This window comes from Balaenoptera acutorostrata, chromosome 16 (assembly GCF_949987535.1).
Source record: "Balaenoptera acutorostrata chromosome 16, mBalAcu1.1, whole genome shotgun sequence".
In the NCBI taxonomy this organism is placed as follows: Eukaryota; Metazoa; Chordata; class Mammalia; order Artiodactyla; family Balaenopteridae; genus Balaenoptera; species Balaenoptera acutorostrata.
Window position 1 is genome coordinate 16,241,314 of NC_080079.1, and position 13,070 is coordinate 16,254,383.

At 41.8% G+C, this 13,070-nt stretch overlaps 1 protein-coding gene across 13 annotated transcripts in view; it reads left to right on the plus strand.

Annotated features, from left to right (window-relative positions):
- The window catches only part of ABLIM1 (actin binding LIM protein 1), a 324,990-nt gene that overhangs the window by 285,366 nt on the left and 26,554 nt on the right, over window positions 1-13,070 (plus strand). For 8 of the 13 annotated variants that reach the window (XM_057531560.1, XM_057531563.1, XM_057531561.1 and 5 more), the window contains 5 exons: window positions 2,289-2,366; window positions 3,372-3,527; window positions 6,689-6,724; window positions 9,132-9,261; window positions 11,423-11,539. In XM_057531560.1, the coding sequence (XP_057387543.1) occupies window positions 2,289-2,366; window positions 3,372-3,527; window positions 6,689-6,724; window positions 9,132-9,261; window positions 11,423-11,539 (517 nt within the window). The remainder of the gene's footprint in view (window positions 1-2,288; window positions 2,367-3,371; window positions 3,528-6,688; window positions 6,725-9,131; window positions 9,262-11,422; window positions 11,540-13,070) is intronic. The other 5 variants (XM_057531565.1, XM_057531562.1, XM_007173134.3 and 2 more) reach the window with 1 other exon arrangement.

Genomic DNA, 13,070 nt, shown 5'->3' on the forward strand with positions numbered 1-13,070 from the left:
CATTTTCAGTTAGCAGGCACTCTTTTCTGCTAGTTCATCTCAATATTTTTCTTTTACTTTCACCTCATTTATCCCAAAGCTATGTTGATGAGAAATAAATGGCCACACACGCCTTACAACATGGGCAGAAAATTTAGCGCAGGGATTGAGAGCTTGGGCTCTGCCTCTAAGGTGTCTGGTTTCAAATCCTGACACTTGCCTACTTGTGTGTGACTTTTCCCTCATCTATAAAATAATGATATTAGCGGTACCTACTTCCTGGGGTTATTGAGAAGATTAAATGAGAGCATGCCTGGGGAGTGCTTAGCACAGGGCCTGCTACATAGTAAGTGGGCAGTAAATGTTTGCTGCTATTAATATTCTTATGTTGTTACATAAGAGGTTTCATTTTTGTATTGAGTTTGGCAAATGTTAGATCCTGGCCACTTGAAGCTGAAGGACTACCTGTAGTTAATGATTATCCCACAGAGATGGTTATTGGCTCAGCTTTCTGAAGGGGTGGCATCTCTTTTTAAAGGAGGGCTGCACTTTGGTGGTGTCACTTCTATAATTTGATTGGGAAATGGGTCCAGGAGTTGGATTTTTTGAGTAGTGTTATGTGAATCCTTTCTTTTTCATTATACTCAGATTTGGGGATTTTCTCATATTGAGATATGCCTGTGATGGGAAAATTGTCACTTGAGGAGGAAAGTGCTTGTATGAGGCAGGTCTGCGGGGGGCAGGGACGGAACTGTCGAGCCCGGCACACCTCCACTGTACCCTGTGTGCTTTCTCCCCTCTACCCTCCTGTCTCAGAGATACCAGGGACACTGGCGAGAGCAACTGACCCCAGCCCTCTAGTGAATTCTTACTGTCCGGGCGAGTCTAATCATTGCCTGCTTCTGGTTGGCCAGGCGGGTTTGCTTTCCTTGTTTCAGATGTGAGTTCCATAGTGATGCAACATCCTTGTTTTTAGGAGGGTTTTTTTTGACTCAGTTAGACTCATATTTGAGGTACCAAAATATCAGCAGAAACAGTACCAAAAAGGAAAAGTCCTATTATTCCTAACATAGCTCTATAAATTATCCTCTCCAAGAAATAGCTGCGCGGAGGGGAGCAGATCTTCCAAGACCAGGCCTTTGGGTTTCTTTGCAGAGCTTTCCAGAACATACCAAGCAGAGGTGGGGGGCAGTTAATTCCAGCTCATCCCTTTTCTTCCTGCTCCCATCTCATTCTCAGGGTTCTCCAGCCGCTATTACAAAGTCTACTTTCTTATACCTTCCCCAGCAGCCGACCACTAACCTTACCTCAGTGACCTTCCACATGGTAAGGCTCAAAACATGCAACTGACATGAGTCAAGTATCCACAAACTGAGTATTTGTTTACAAATAATAAATTCTAGCTCATTCCCGCAACAAATATTTATGCCTTCTCTGTACCTGTGTAAAACATCGGGCGCATACAGTGGTGAGAAGATAAACCCTCTGAGGGCAGAGGTCATAACTAAAGGTAGTGAGGGAGATTAACATGATGATGAAACCAACAAATACAGAATTATACATTTTATTCATGAAGCAAAAAAACAAGAATGGTACTGTGAGAGAAAATAACAAGGTCACCAACTCTGGAGTGAAAGATCAGGGAGGGCTTCTTTGAGGAGGTGATATTTAAGCCAAGACTGAAGGAGGGGGGAAAAATCAAGTAAAATTGGGTATCAGAGCATTTGGGGCAGAGGAAGCAGCAAGGATAAGGACCCTGAGGCAGTGACATGTACCATGTTCTATGAGTGACAGTGGGTAGTGAGTGATGGGGGGAAGGAAGGCAGGGACAAAATCCCGAGGCCCTGGGAACTGTGATTTCATTCTATGTGGACCCTGAAGCCAAAAGCAGGATAGTGACAATCCAAATTGTATTCTTCAAAAATCTCTCTGGCCACTGGGTGCCAAGTGGATTTGAAGAGGGAGAGAATGAAGGCAGGAAACCCACAGGAGAGGCCATTGCAGGAGTGCAGACCAGCAGAGGTGGTGACTGGGGCCAGGATTGTGGCCATGGAGATGGAATGTGCTAGAATGTATCCCCTTGTAGGAGACAAGGAGAAAAAGAAAAGCCCCGAAATGCATTTTCAAGGCTGATTGTACAACTAGTTCTCATTTACCTTTCTTTCTAGGTTCTATTTTCCCATATTCAGAAGAGTTACACCTCTTTCTCTTTTTAACCAGCTTAGTCTTTAGGAAAGTGTAGGAACTTAGGCCAGTCTTGATTATGAAGCCATGGTCTGAAATCTTACAAGTCACTCTTTATTTTACAGCCTACCAGGACTTCGTCCGAAAGCATTTATTCTAGAGCAGGCTCCAGTATCCCTGGGTCCCCAGGTCATACTATCTATGTAAGTATCTACTTCTGGAAGAGACACTTCCGGACCAGGGGCAGTAGCAGCTGGTAAGCATGGACCGGATAATCCAAAAGTGAAGAATTCAAAATGATTTTTATTTCTGTTATGAGATCCAGTTTTCATTCTTGTAGATCAGCCATCTCAATCCCATTTTCCTCCACGTGATCAAGGGTTTATGTGAATGTGACCACTGGTATAGAGTGAACGAGTAGATGACCTGTAAAGTGCAGTGATACGATGCAGGACTTAAAAAATTGTTGTACCTAACTTGCATATAGATATTTGGGGATTAATTATACATTTTATAATGCTGATACTGAGTGTCTTTAAATATTTAGTTTATTAAATATGCAGTTCTTGTTTTTAGCCATCTGGGAGGATTTTTTTGGCTATCTGTTTGAGCTTTTCCTTCTCTGTAATAAATTTCGGAAATTATCCTGAAGGTTTGCAGGCTTCTCTACTTGATGAATAGACTTCTTCCTAAGCTTTTGGTGACTTTTTTGAAAATGTGATTAATATTGGTATAAATGGGCAACTTTATTTTTCTAATTTATTTTATTAAAGTATAGTTGATTTACAGTGTTGTGTTCATTTCTACTGTACAGTAAAGTAATTCAGTTATACATATATATACATTATTTTTCATATTCTTTGCCATTATGGTTTATCACAGGATATTGAATATAGTTTCCTGTGCTGTACAGTAGGACCTTGTTGTTTATTCATTCTATATATAACTGTTTGTATCTGCTGATCCCAACCTCCCAATTCTTCCCGCCCCCAACTGCCCTCCCCCTAGGCAACCACAGGTCTGTTCTCTATGTCTGCGAGTATTAAACAGGCAACTTTATAAAGAGTATGACCGTGCTAAGCAAAGTGTTTTGGGTTTTGTTTATTTTTAAGGTTTTCACTTTTTAAACAAGACACGAGATGCGCTAACCATAGTTCCCCGAAGATGAGACGGCAGAGTGATTTTTTCTTTCTGTTTAACTTTGGCAGGCAAAAGTGGACAATGAAATCCTGGATTACAAGGATTTAGCAGCCATTCCCAAGGTCAAGGCAATTTATGACATTGAACGTCCAGATCTTATTACCTATGAGCCTTTCTACTCTTCGGGCTATGATGACAGACAGGAGAGGCAGAGCCTGGGAGAGGTAATAAATTCCCAGAAGTTGTGAGTGGTACAACTTGTTTCTCTTTGGCACATGTATAAAAACTACTGACTGGAATCAAAATAAATCAGAGGGTCCTTTTGGTTGCCCACTGTTTGCAGGCTTCTGTACCAGGTGATCTGAGGTAGTAGAAACCTATCACACCATCCCTGCCCTTGGAGAGGTATGGGGAGGTAGGGGAGCAGACCAACCGCAGAAAACGACAGTGCAGGATGAGTAAGCATCAGTACCAGGTTGTAGGATAGCAGAGCCGGCATGCTGGGAAGGAAGCCGAAGTTGTCCGGGGAGACTCTGTGAGCTGGGCAGAGGGAATAAGGGAGGGAAGAGTCTTCAGTGGGTGGGGGGATGGGGTCTTGGTTTTGGGGCAAGCTGAAGTACTTCCATGGGGATCATGAGGAGAGAGATCACAACCCCTAAATTTTGACAGCTGCAGTTTTCAGCATCATAAGATAGAATGTGCAAGAAAAGAAAAAGTAGAGAGAATTGGGCCATGGTATAGGACTGTGGTATGAGCTGGGCTTCTGGAATCAAGTTACCTGGGCTCAACCCAGGAACTCCACATGCTGGTTGTGTGACTTTGACCATGAGACCACCATTCTGATCCTAGTTTTCTTGTCTGTAAAACAGATAATGACAGAATCTACCTCATGGGGTGTTAGTGAGGATTAAATAAGCTATCTATTAAAGATTAATTATCTATATATCTAGATAATTTATCGTCTGTTAAAGCTAATCTACATTAACTAATTATTAAAGCAATTAGCGGAGAGCCAGACTCGTGGTAAATGTTCAGAAAATGGCAGCTACTACCGTTGTTTTTACCTGTCTTCTTGGGGCTTATTAATACTCTCCCAACATTAATGGTCCACAGGCTGGAGCTCAGCCTCAGCCCCTGGTGACCCTCCCCTCTCTGTCCCCTAGGTCTCATGGGCTCTGATCTGTTTCCCCTGGCCTATTCAACTCATTCTAAACTTTTCCCCTTTTGTTTTGTAAATTGGAATCATCTATAGACTGATTTGAGTCCACTCAGAGAGTTGTTTCCCAAGTAGTGGACCAAAATCAGTCCTTCAACCAAGGCTAAAACCGATAATCTGTAACATCACAGTGCTTAAAGATCTTAGATGAAGAAAGTTCGTGAAAACGTGGCAATTCTGTTTAATTTATTCTCAATAATGTATGTATAATATTTATTGTTTTATAGTCATGTCTGTATTTACACACACACACACACACACACACACACACACAGACAGACAGACAGACAGACAGAGTATCTGTATTGAAATGGTCCTTTGGGCAGGAAGTGGTGTCTGTTTTCATGTAGTGCCACCTAGTGGTCATGTCCCTGTAACTGCATCTGCAGCCTCTCTCAAGAGCAGGTTGATTGGTCTGGGTGGTTCAATTGCCTTTGGGTGGCAGAGCTTCAGAGAGGATAAGGGGCAAAGGAAGGTTCCTGAGCAGAGTGCCTAGGGGCTGGTCCTTGAGCAAGTGGATGAGAATTTCCTAGTGTTCAAGTCACACAAACAAGGGGAGGTGAGCTGCTTTATGGTGTTCTGGGCCCAAAAGTTTGAGCTTTGAAGTGAAAGTTTCTGGGTTTGGAACCAGACTGATTTTTCCTCTCCATATGACTTTGGAAAAATTACATATTTCAGTCTCCTTATCTGTAAACTCAAGATAATGGTAATACCTCCCTTAGAGGTTTTCTGTAAGGATTAAGTGAAATATTTAGATTACAACAATACCTGGCACGTAATACGTACTCAACAAAAATGCTGGCTGCCATCATAATCAGCACTGTTACCATCATAGCCTAGAACGAGGCCTGTGGGTTTCTCTGAGCATAAAGTCTGGATGCAAGGAGGCCCTCTGATCAGACGTATTCATGAACTCTTCCCCAACGCATGGATCTTGCAACTTATACAAGTTTGCAAGCTATTTAGTTATTTATTCCTTTAATTATTAACACTTCTTCCAGAGAATCCATCTACTGCCATTTTAGAAACCTGGAGGAGTAAGCTTGAAGTTCTGTGTAGCCATCTGTGCCTCCAGAAAGCCGATCAAACCAGACCATGGGGCTCAAGGAAGTCTGGAGTGCAAGAGAGCCAGCAGCTTCTTGTAAATTTGGGAAAAAAGGGCAAATTCTGAAACTGAGAAATCCACCACGGGCCCTGTTCTTCAGAATGCTTTGTTTGCATTTCATTTCTATTTGAAAGCTTTTTGCATTTTAATCATAAACATTTCGATCATTCATTTAGGAAATATTTATTGAGCACCTAATATGTGCCAAGAGCTGCTCCAGTCGCTGGGAATACTTGGTTGTAAATGAATGGAGTCCTTGCCCTCATGGAGCTTGCAGTGTAATGTGGGAGACATAATAAACAGACAGATACATCACATAATTTTAGAGGGTGATGGAGCTGTGAGGGAAAATGAAGCTGAGTAAGGAGAAAGCGTGCCGGGGCCAGGTTGCTACTTTAGGCAGGAGGATCACGGAAGTTTCTGTGTGGTAGTGCATTTGAGTAGAGACCTCACTGAGGATGGGGAGTGAGCCCTGCAGGTGTCTGAGTGGAAAGCACTGCTGGCAGAGGGCACAGCAAGTGCAAAGGCCCTGAGGTGAGAGAGGGGTTGGTCTACTGACTGCCCCGAGGAAGCCTGTGTGCCTGGAAAGACGAAAGCCAGAAGGTGAATGGTGTTGAGGTTGGCAAGGCCACTGGGGAGGATGCCACGGACCTGGTCATCATAACATCTCAGGTGATTACTATGGTTATAATTTAGTCAACAACTGTATTTACCAAATTCTGTGTTTCAGTAGACACTGTAACTCATAGTAGTAAACAGCATAGTTTGAGCATATAGGGGAAATAGTTCCAATTTCTCTAACTTAATCACCTAAAGCATCGCAACATATTTCCAAAACCCATGTGTCTTAAGCAGAGACGTGTGCCCTAGTCTCGTGGGAGCTTTGTCCTTGTGTACCTGTCTAAGCCCCACTCTCAACTTACTGAATCAGAAGACGGGATGGGCAAGGGTGCTGGCATGTGTATCTTGAATAATGTTTCCAGGTGATTCTGATAAGCAACTGTAATTAAAACTGAAAATGAGCTAATAAACGTTGTGACTTTAATTCTCTTTTATTCTTCTAGTCTCCAAGGACTTTGTCTCCTACTCCATCAGCAGAAGTAAGTGCCATTTTTGAAAATTATAATGGGTGGAATTGGGGAGTTACTTGGACCATTCCTAGACTCAAATTTTTGCAAAAGGACATTAAACAAAAGAACAGAAAACCCGTGTACAAGATTATGATGAATGTAAGATTCCTTACGTGTAAGATATGACTATAAGACCCAGAAGTAAATTTCTTTCTAAATGGAGACTAAGGAATAAAACCAGCCTTACCCTGCACCTCTGAGTGGTAGGAAAGAGAGTGGAGAATGGGGCCACTTGTCCCGATGTTGGGCTCTCTCCTCTCATCTATAATTGATTGATCTGAATCCTAACCTACTGATGATCTGAAATGGCCAGCAGTGGTCATGGTGTTTCTATCAGCAGAGCCATCTTCATGGGAGGCCACTTCTCTTCGTCTAAAATCAATAGTCTTGTCCCCCCTCTCAGGGTAAACAGACCTTATAGTGGCTTTTATCAAGTCCACCAGGCTGGCTGTTCCCTCGGGAGTAACCTCCTGAGTATCTGGATCACAGAGCTGTCAGTTATGGTTCCATAGTGAGCCGTGGGTCCCCTGTCAGCCCAAACATGCTCTTCCCCTCTGCAGCATCCAGCACCAAAGACAGAGCCCCCAAATTAGTTACTCTCCCAACCCATTTTATTAAAGGTTCTTCAGGAAGCTCATGATACTATTCTATAAAATGAAACAGCCCCTTCACACTATACCCCTGATCCCAGGAGTGTCTTGGTTTTGCTGTCACCCACAGTGACAGAGGTGCTTGGTGACCAGAGGTCTTAGAAGCACTTTCTGTTGTCCCAGCATAATTTTTTCCTTGGAGGGTGGCCTAAGCTCAGACCAACTCAAATCTGAGCATGGTCCGGGTCTAACCCAGCACTTTCATTTAAGCTATTACAGGTAATAATAGTCAAGGGATTGTTTGTTCAGCGTGCTTCTTATTATTTTGTATTTCCGTATGTATCCAATGAGCAAACTCCTCAGGGGTTAGGTCTATCCCCTTCTAAAAATAATAAAAATAATAATAATAATAAATAAAATCAGTAGTCTTGTCTTAAAGCTAAGTAACTGTCTGGATAGTCTGTATGAAACTGGACTGATCTCAGGTAATCACTATAATTTGAGATGGTAAAATCTCTGTAGTATTGTTGTGGTTTATGACCGAGTGCTATGAATAATTTCTATGAATATTCTGATCGTTTTCAACTGAAGTTATGAAGAATTAATTTCTATTATTGACCACTTGTCAATAATAGAAATAATAATAATAGGTCGAGGCACATTATTGGGGGAATTGTGTTTTGTTGTTGTTTTAATTTATTGTTACAGCCAACTAGGATCAAATCAAAGTTTTTTTGCCTCTTGCTCTCAAATTGCACACATCCATAGTTTTTGAGGTTTTAATTTAGTCCTTTTTCATGCATTCTTTCAAACTTTTATTTTTATTGTGCTAGTAGAAACTTCATAGGGCAACAAATTCCTAAAATGTAAAACGTTCCTTGTACTCTTCTAATTCTTTTAAAGTTTTATGTTATGTTTGTGTGTGTATGATTTTTTTTTTATACTTTATACCTACAATATTCTTTTCTAGATTTGGACATGGTGACAGACTAGTGGTGCTATTGTATTCCATTAAATTGATATGCCATACTTAATTATTCCCCAGTTTTGTTGAGCACGTAATACAAAGTTTTGTCTTTATAAATGGTGGCATTATAAATATCTGAGGAAATTTTTCCACTTAAAGATCGTTTAAAAAAATTTTTTTTCCTTTTTGGAATTTGCTTCCTAAAGTAGAAGTAGAATTACTGGATTTGAGGCCACCACAAGCTTGTCCTCCAGGAAAATCAACGTAAAACATCACCAGATCAACAGCACGGATGGTGTGGGTTGGTGGTTGGATCCAGGGATGAGATGAGGGTCAGGAGGCTGGTTCTGAAGCAGGCTCCACCTGCACGCACCTGCACACGGGTCTCTTACCTGCGTGGGACCTTCTGAAACATTCTGCATTTGTGAAGAAGGGAGGTGATACCATGTGTGCTACCTTCTTTATGATGCGGATCTGATGATACAACCTATGTGAACAGACTTTGTAAAACTGAAAAGCACAATATAAGCGTGGTCATTGGAATCATTCCCTCTTTTCCCAGAGCTCTATCAACACTGGAGTTTATCCTTTTTACATCTTAAAATCTTGGTAAAGGCAAGCACTACAGGTTTTGAACAAAAAGCACTAACCATGGAATGCTTGTTTGCATACCTATTTAAGGAATATGGCCCCAAAGTGTATACATGAACAGGTAGACGGGATAGTTCCCGGGTGACTTTGGTGCAACTTGGTTTCACTTGAACCTGACAACAGCCTGCATGTATGCCTCGTGCTCCCACTTTCTTGCACTTGCTTCCAGGGGTACCAGGATGGGCGGGACCGGATGATCCACCGGTCCACCAGCCAGGGCTCCATCAACTCCCCTGTGTACAGCCGTCACAGCTACACTCCAACCACGTCTCGCTCTCCCCAGCATTTTCACAGACCTGGTAAGGGCACCTGTTCCCGGGATTCACTCTCTAGAGTCATCCGTGTTTCTATGTGATTGTTTTCCCCACCGCTGATAGCGTATTTAAAAATCTGGCTGCCAAATCTATCTGCCCCTCTCCCAGAAAAAATTGCAAACTCCTATTCCATTGTAGTTTGTGTTATTTCTTTTCTCAAAGCGAGAGTCATTTTAGGGTTATGTTCATTATGACTTATTAAATAGTTACATTTTGACAGTGAACACCTAGAAGCAAAGGAGGTGTTTTGTTTTTTTTTAGACTTGAAGAAAATCTCAGCACTTTGAGACTTAAAATGGAGATCTCCAAAAGAAAACATGGTGACATGCCTTTTAGGCTTATCTAAAATCTGAATCCAGTGTCAGTCATTTACTGGTGGGTTTATTATGTTTCCCCCATCCGGGCACATGGTATTACGAAGCACGCTTGGTTAAGAACCGGCTAGAAAGAAGTCTCACGTACAACCTCGGGGTTGTATTTGGTAACTTTTAAGATGCCTTCCGACCTAAGATTTTGAATCAGGCTTGGAAAACATAAAAACACTAGAGGTGTGCTATGACGGAGAATATTAAGAGTAGCGGACTTCATTTACCTTTATCTCGGCAGAATGTAGTCCCTTTACTATTAGTGGGTATCTCCTATGTAGCGTAGAAAAAGCATGGAGAGCCCAGCACAGACCCAGGATTCCTGAGAAATAGATTCACCAAGGAAGAATTTTGGCCTTCTCAACAAACTTGGTGATGATGTATGTCTGTGAAGACTTCATTTTAAGCCTCTTGCTTCTGTGCAGGCTGACGAGAATAAGCCCATTCATAGGCTAACGTATTTTATAAAATAAAACCAAAGGAAATGAACAGAATGTAAAAAGGCTGCAATCTTCTCTTTAAAGCCATAGATTTAATGCTTGTAGAGGATTAAATTTTTACTTTTTGATCCTTCAATAAAGTATAGTTTTCTCTAGACTCATAAATATTTACTCAGTATTTGTTGAGTTACGTTAAAGGAAATTTTTTCAGGAAAGAAATTCCTTTTATTTTTCATGTACAATGATATTCACTTTACTTCTGGGTTTGGATTTACGCCACTTTCTGTCTGGGTGATGAGAAATCCTTTGTGCCACCACCCCTACGTATGGGCATACCCTGATACTGCAGCCGTACCCTTGTCAGAATGATGCGAGGTTCACTGGCAAATTGTTGTTCGAGAGAATCCCTGGACAGCAAGGGAGTGGTCAGCCAGGGACGTTGTTTCCCTAAAAGGTCATGTCCTCATTGGGCAGTAGAAAGTTTTCCTCTGTTCTAGTCATGGTTCTGATGCCAAGAGCCTGTAGAACATTCCCCATTCTAAGAACTTCTCCTCCCCCTTCACAATACGTTATGGACATGCGTGATGTCGGTTGTTAGGGCTCCTAATTATTTTTTCGAGGTGGGGCTCTGCTAGCATAGTCATGGTCAGCACAGAGCACCTCAGAGTATTCACTCCATACGTTCTAGATACCAGAGGATCACGCACGTCCTTAGGTCTGGGCTTAGGTTAATGTCCAGAACTGAGTTTCCAGTTCCCTGGTGTCACCACTACCCAGTTCTCAGGATCATAGGTGGCTCTTTGCTATACAGGGGATAGAGACAGGTTTCCCTTCTGCATAGGCAAAGTAAAATTAAACTTGCAGTAGGAGACGTTTGCAGCTTAAAAAAAAAGAATCTGACCCTTACCTATAAGTATTTCTTTGCAAGGTTCTTCAAATGATTGTCAGTTTTGTACATGTGTTTCAGAGGGTTCTGTTTCGTCAGGTGCCTTTTAAAAACAGCTATGGTTGAGTCTAAGTGACGTGCCCAGTCCTGGCTCAGTGGTAGCTGGTGTCATCCTGACAGAACCTTCTGGTGGCCGTTCCCTCCCACTAAAGCCAGTTATTCTTGGAGAGTGAACTCTGTACTGACCTGAACCTGTTTGCAGACTCTCCCCACTTTGTGTAACCCTTCGTAGGTGCCTTCTTAACCCCTTTTCCTTCCTCCTTTTTCAGACTCCTGATTAACGTTCTTTATTTTTTTTTTCTCCCTTGGAACGATGGCGTTGTCCCTGCTCCTGTGTTAATTTCTGCTCTTCTTTTCTGTTTGCACCGTGTCCTGCCCCGATCCTTGCTGCACAGAGCTGCTGTCTCCTGGTGTGCAGAGGTCCACCCTGCACACCGGCAGCCTCAGCTCCGGCCACAGCGACTCCCGCCCCAACTCCCCTTTCCGACACCACTTCCTTCCCCATATCAAAGGTAAGGAGGCAGGCTTCTCCAGGCAGCACCCTGCATAGCGGAGATTTATTAGCACCCTGGGAAGGCTAATAAGGTGTATCTCCAAGAGTCAGCTCCGAGCTTTGGACTTCTCAGCATGCCTGCGTGTGTCATGACTACACCCAGCCGTGTCTTAGAACTGGCATAGCATCTCTCGTTAGGAGAAATATGTCATTTCTAAAGGGCTCTAGATGAAGAAACAGGAAATATGTTTGAGACCCTAAGATTTGTTATCTACTGCTTAAGAAAAATATATATTATTATTTTGTTTTTCTCTGGTCAAAAGCAAAATATAATATATATCTGGGGAATCTTCCTGGTTTTCATACGTGTTATGGCTCAGCAAAACACAACGGTATTCAGCAACAAGGGTTCCAAAGTTGTCTTAATGGTGATAAGCCACTTAACCACGTAACAATATTAAAATGTTTGGACGGTATGAAAGATCTATGGCAATGTAACTTAAATTTCTCTCCTTGAGACAACCCTTAGAGTAATGTTCCTTTGACCTGTCCTGATTTCTGCATGATGGAGAAGAGGGACTTTGCCTTCTGTTTTCTGTTACTGCCCATTTCTGCCCTTCCCTCTATGCCGTTCCCATTGTTCTCATTGTCTGTTATGTTTCCGTAGCCATTCTCAATCGAGCCAAGAGCCCCAAATTTAAAATAAGTAGGAACCATAATTTAAAATAAGTAGGAGCTCCCAGAGGATGCTAACTTTTTTTTCCGTAGTCTTGATTTGAACCAAATTAACCAAAGAAAATAGCTTAGGGAGGGAGTAGCAGGCAAGCACAGATGTTGTCGTGGGTCTTAAGACAGACCTAAGGGATTCTAACCCCGATTTCCAAGAGCTCACATCACTAACACTTTCTCAAGCAGCCTAAATGTTGTGCTCTTTGACTGAATTTCCTTGGCAATCATTTTACAAGCATGCAATTTTACCATTTTCTGTGCTGTAAAAATAACCTTGCTGACAAGCTTATTTGAAGACACATACCGTTTGCCACTAGCAAAGAAATTTTTCAGCAGGTGCAGCACTTTCTAAAATTCTTGACAGATTATTTAAAATTATTACTGCTAATTAGTATTTGGGGAGGAAAGACTTTTATTATTTAGATGTCAAGATGATACTTTAGAGAATGTCTATAAAACCATAAGAAATTATTGAAAAAAACTTCAGAGATGTATTTTAAAGAGACTTTAATATAGAAGCCCTTGGCCAAATTAAGATGTTTGTTTCTTTGTTTCTAATATGCAAGGGAAAATGCATTTTTTAATTCATTAAAATGTAAACTGCCTTGTTTGGTTATTATATATTTCATCTTTCAGAAAGCTACTTTGTGTAGGAAGAAAAATGTCATGTACCCTATAAAGTTATACAGAGTTATACAAATAACGCATCACAAGATATCAAGACTCAATACCTCGTGCGTTTGCACAGCCTTATGGCGAGGTGGGCACCCATGTGGACACTGGAGTCCCGGCTTTGAATATTATCTCTGTCACATGCTAGC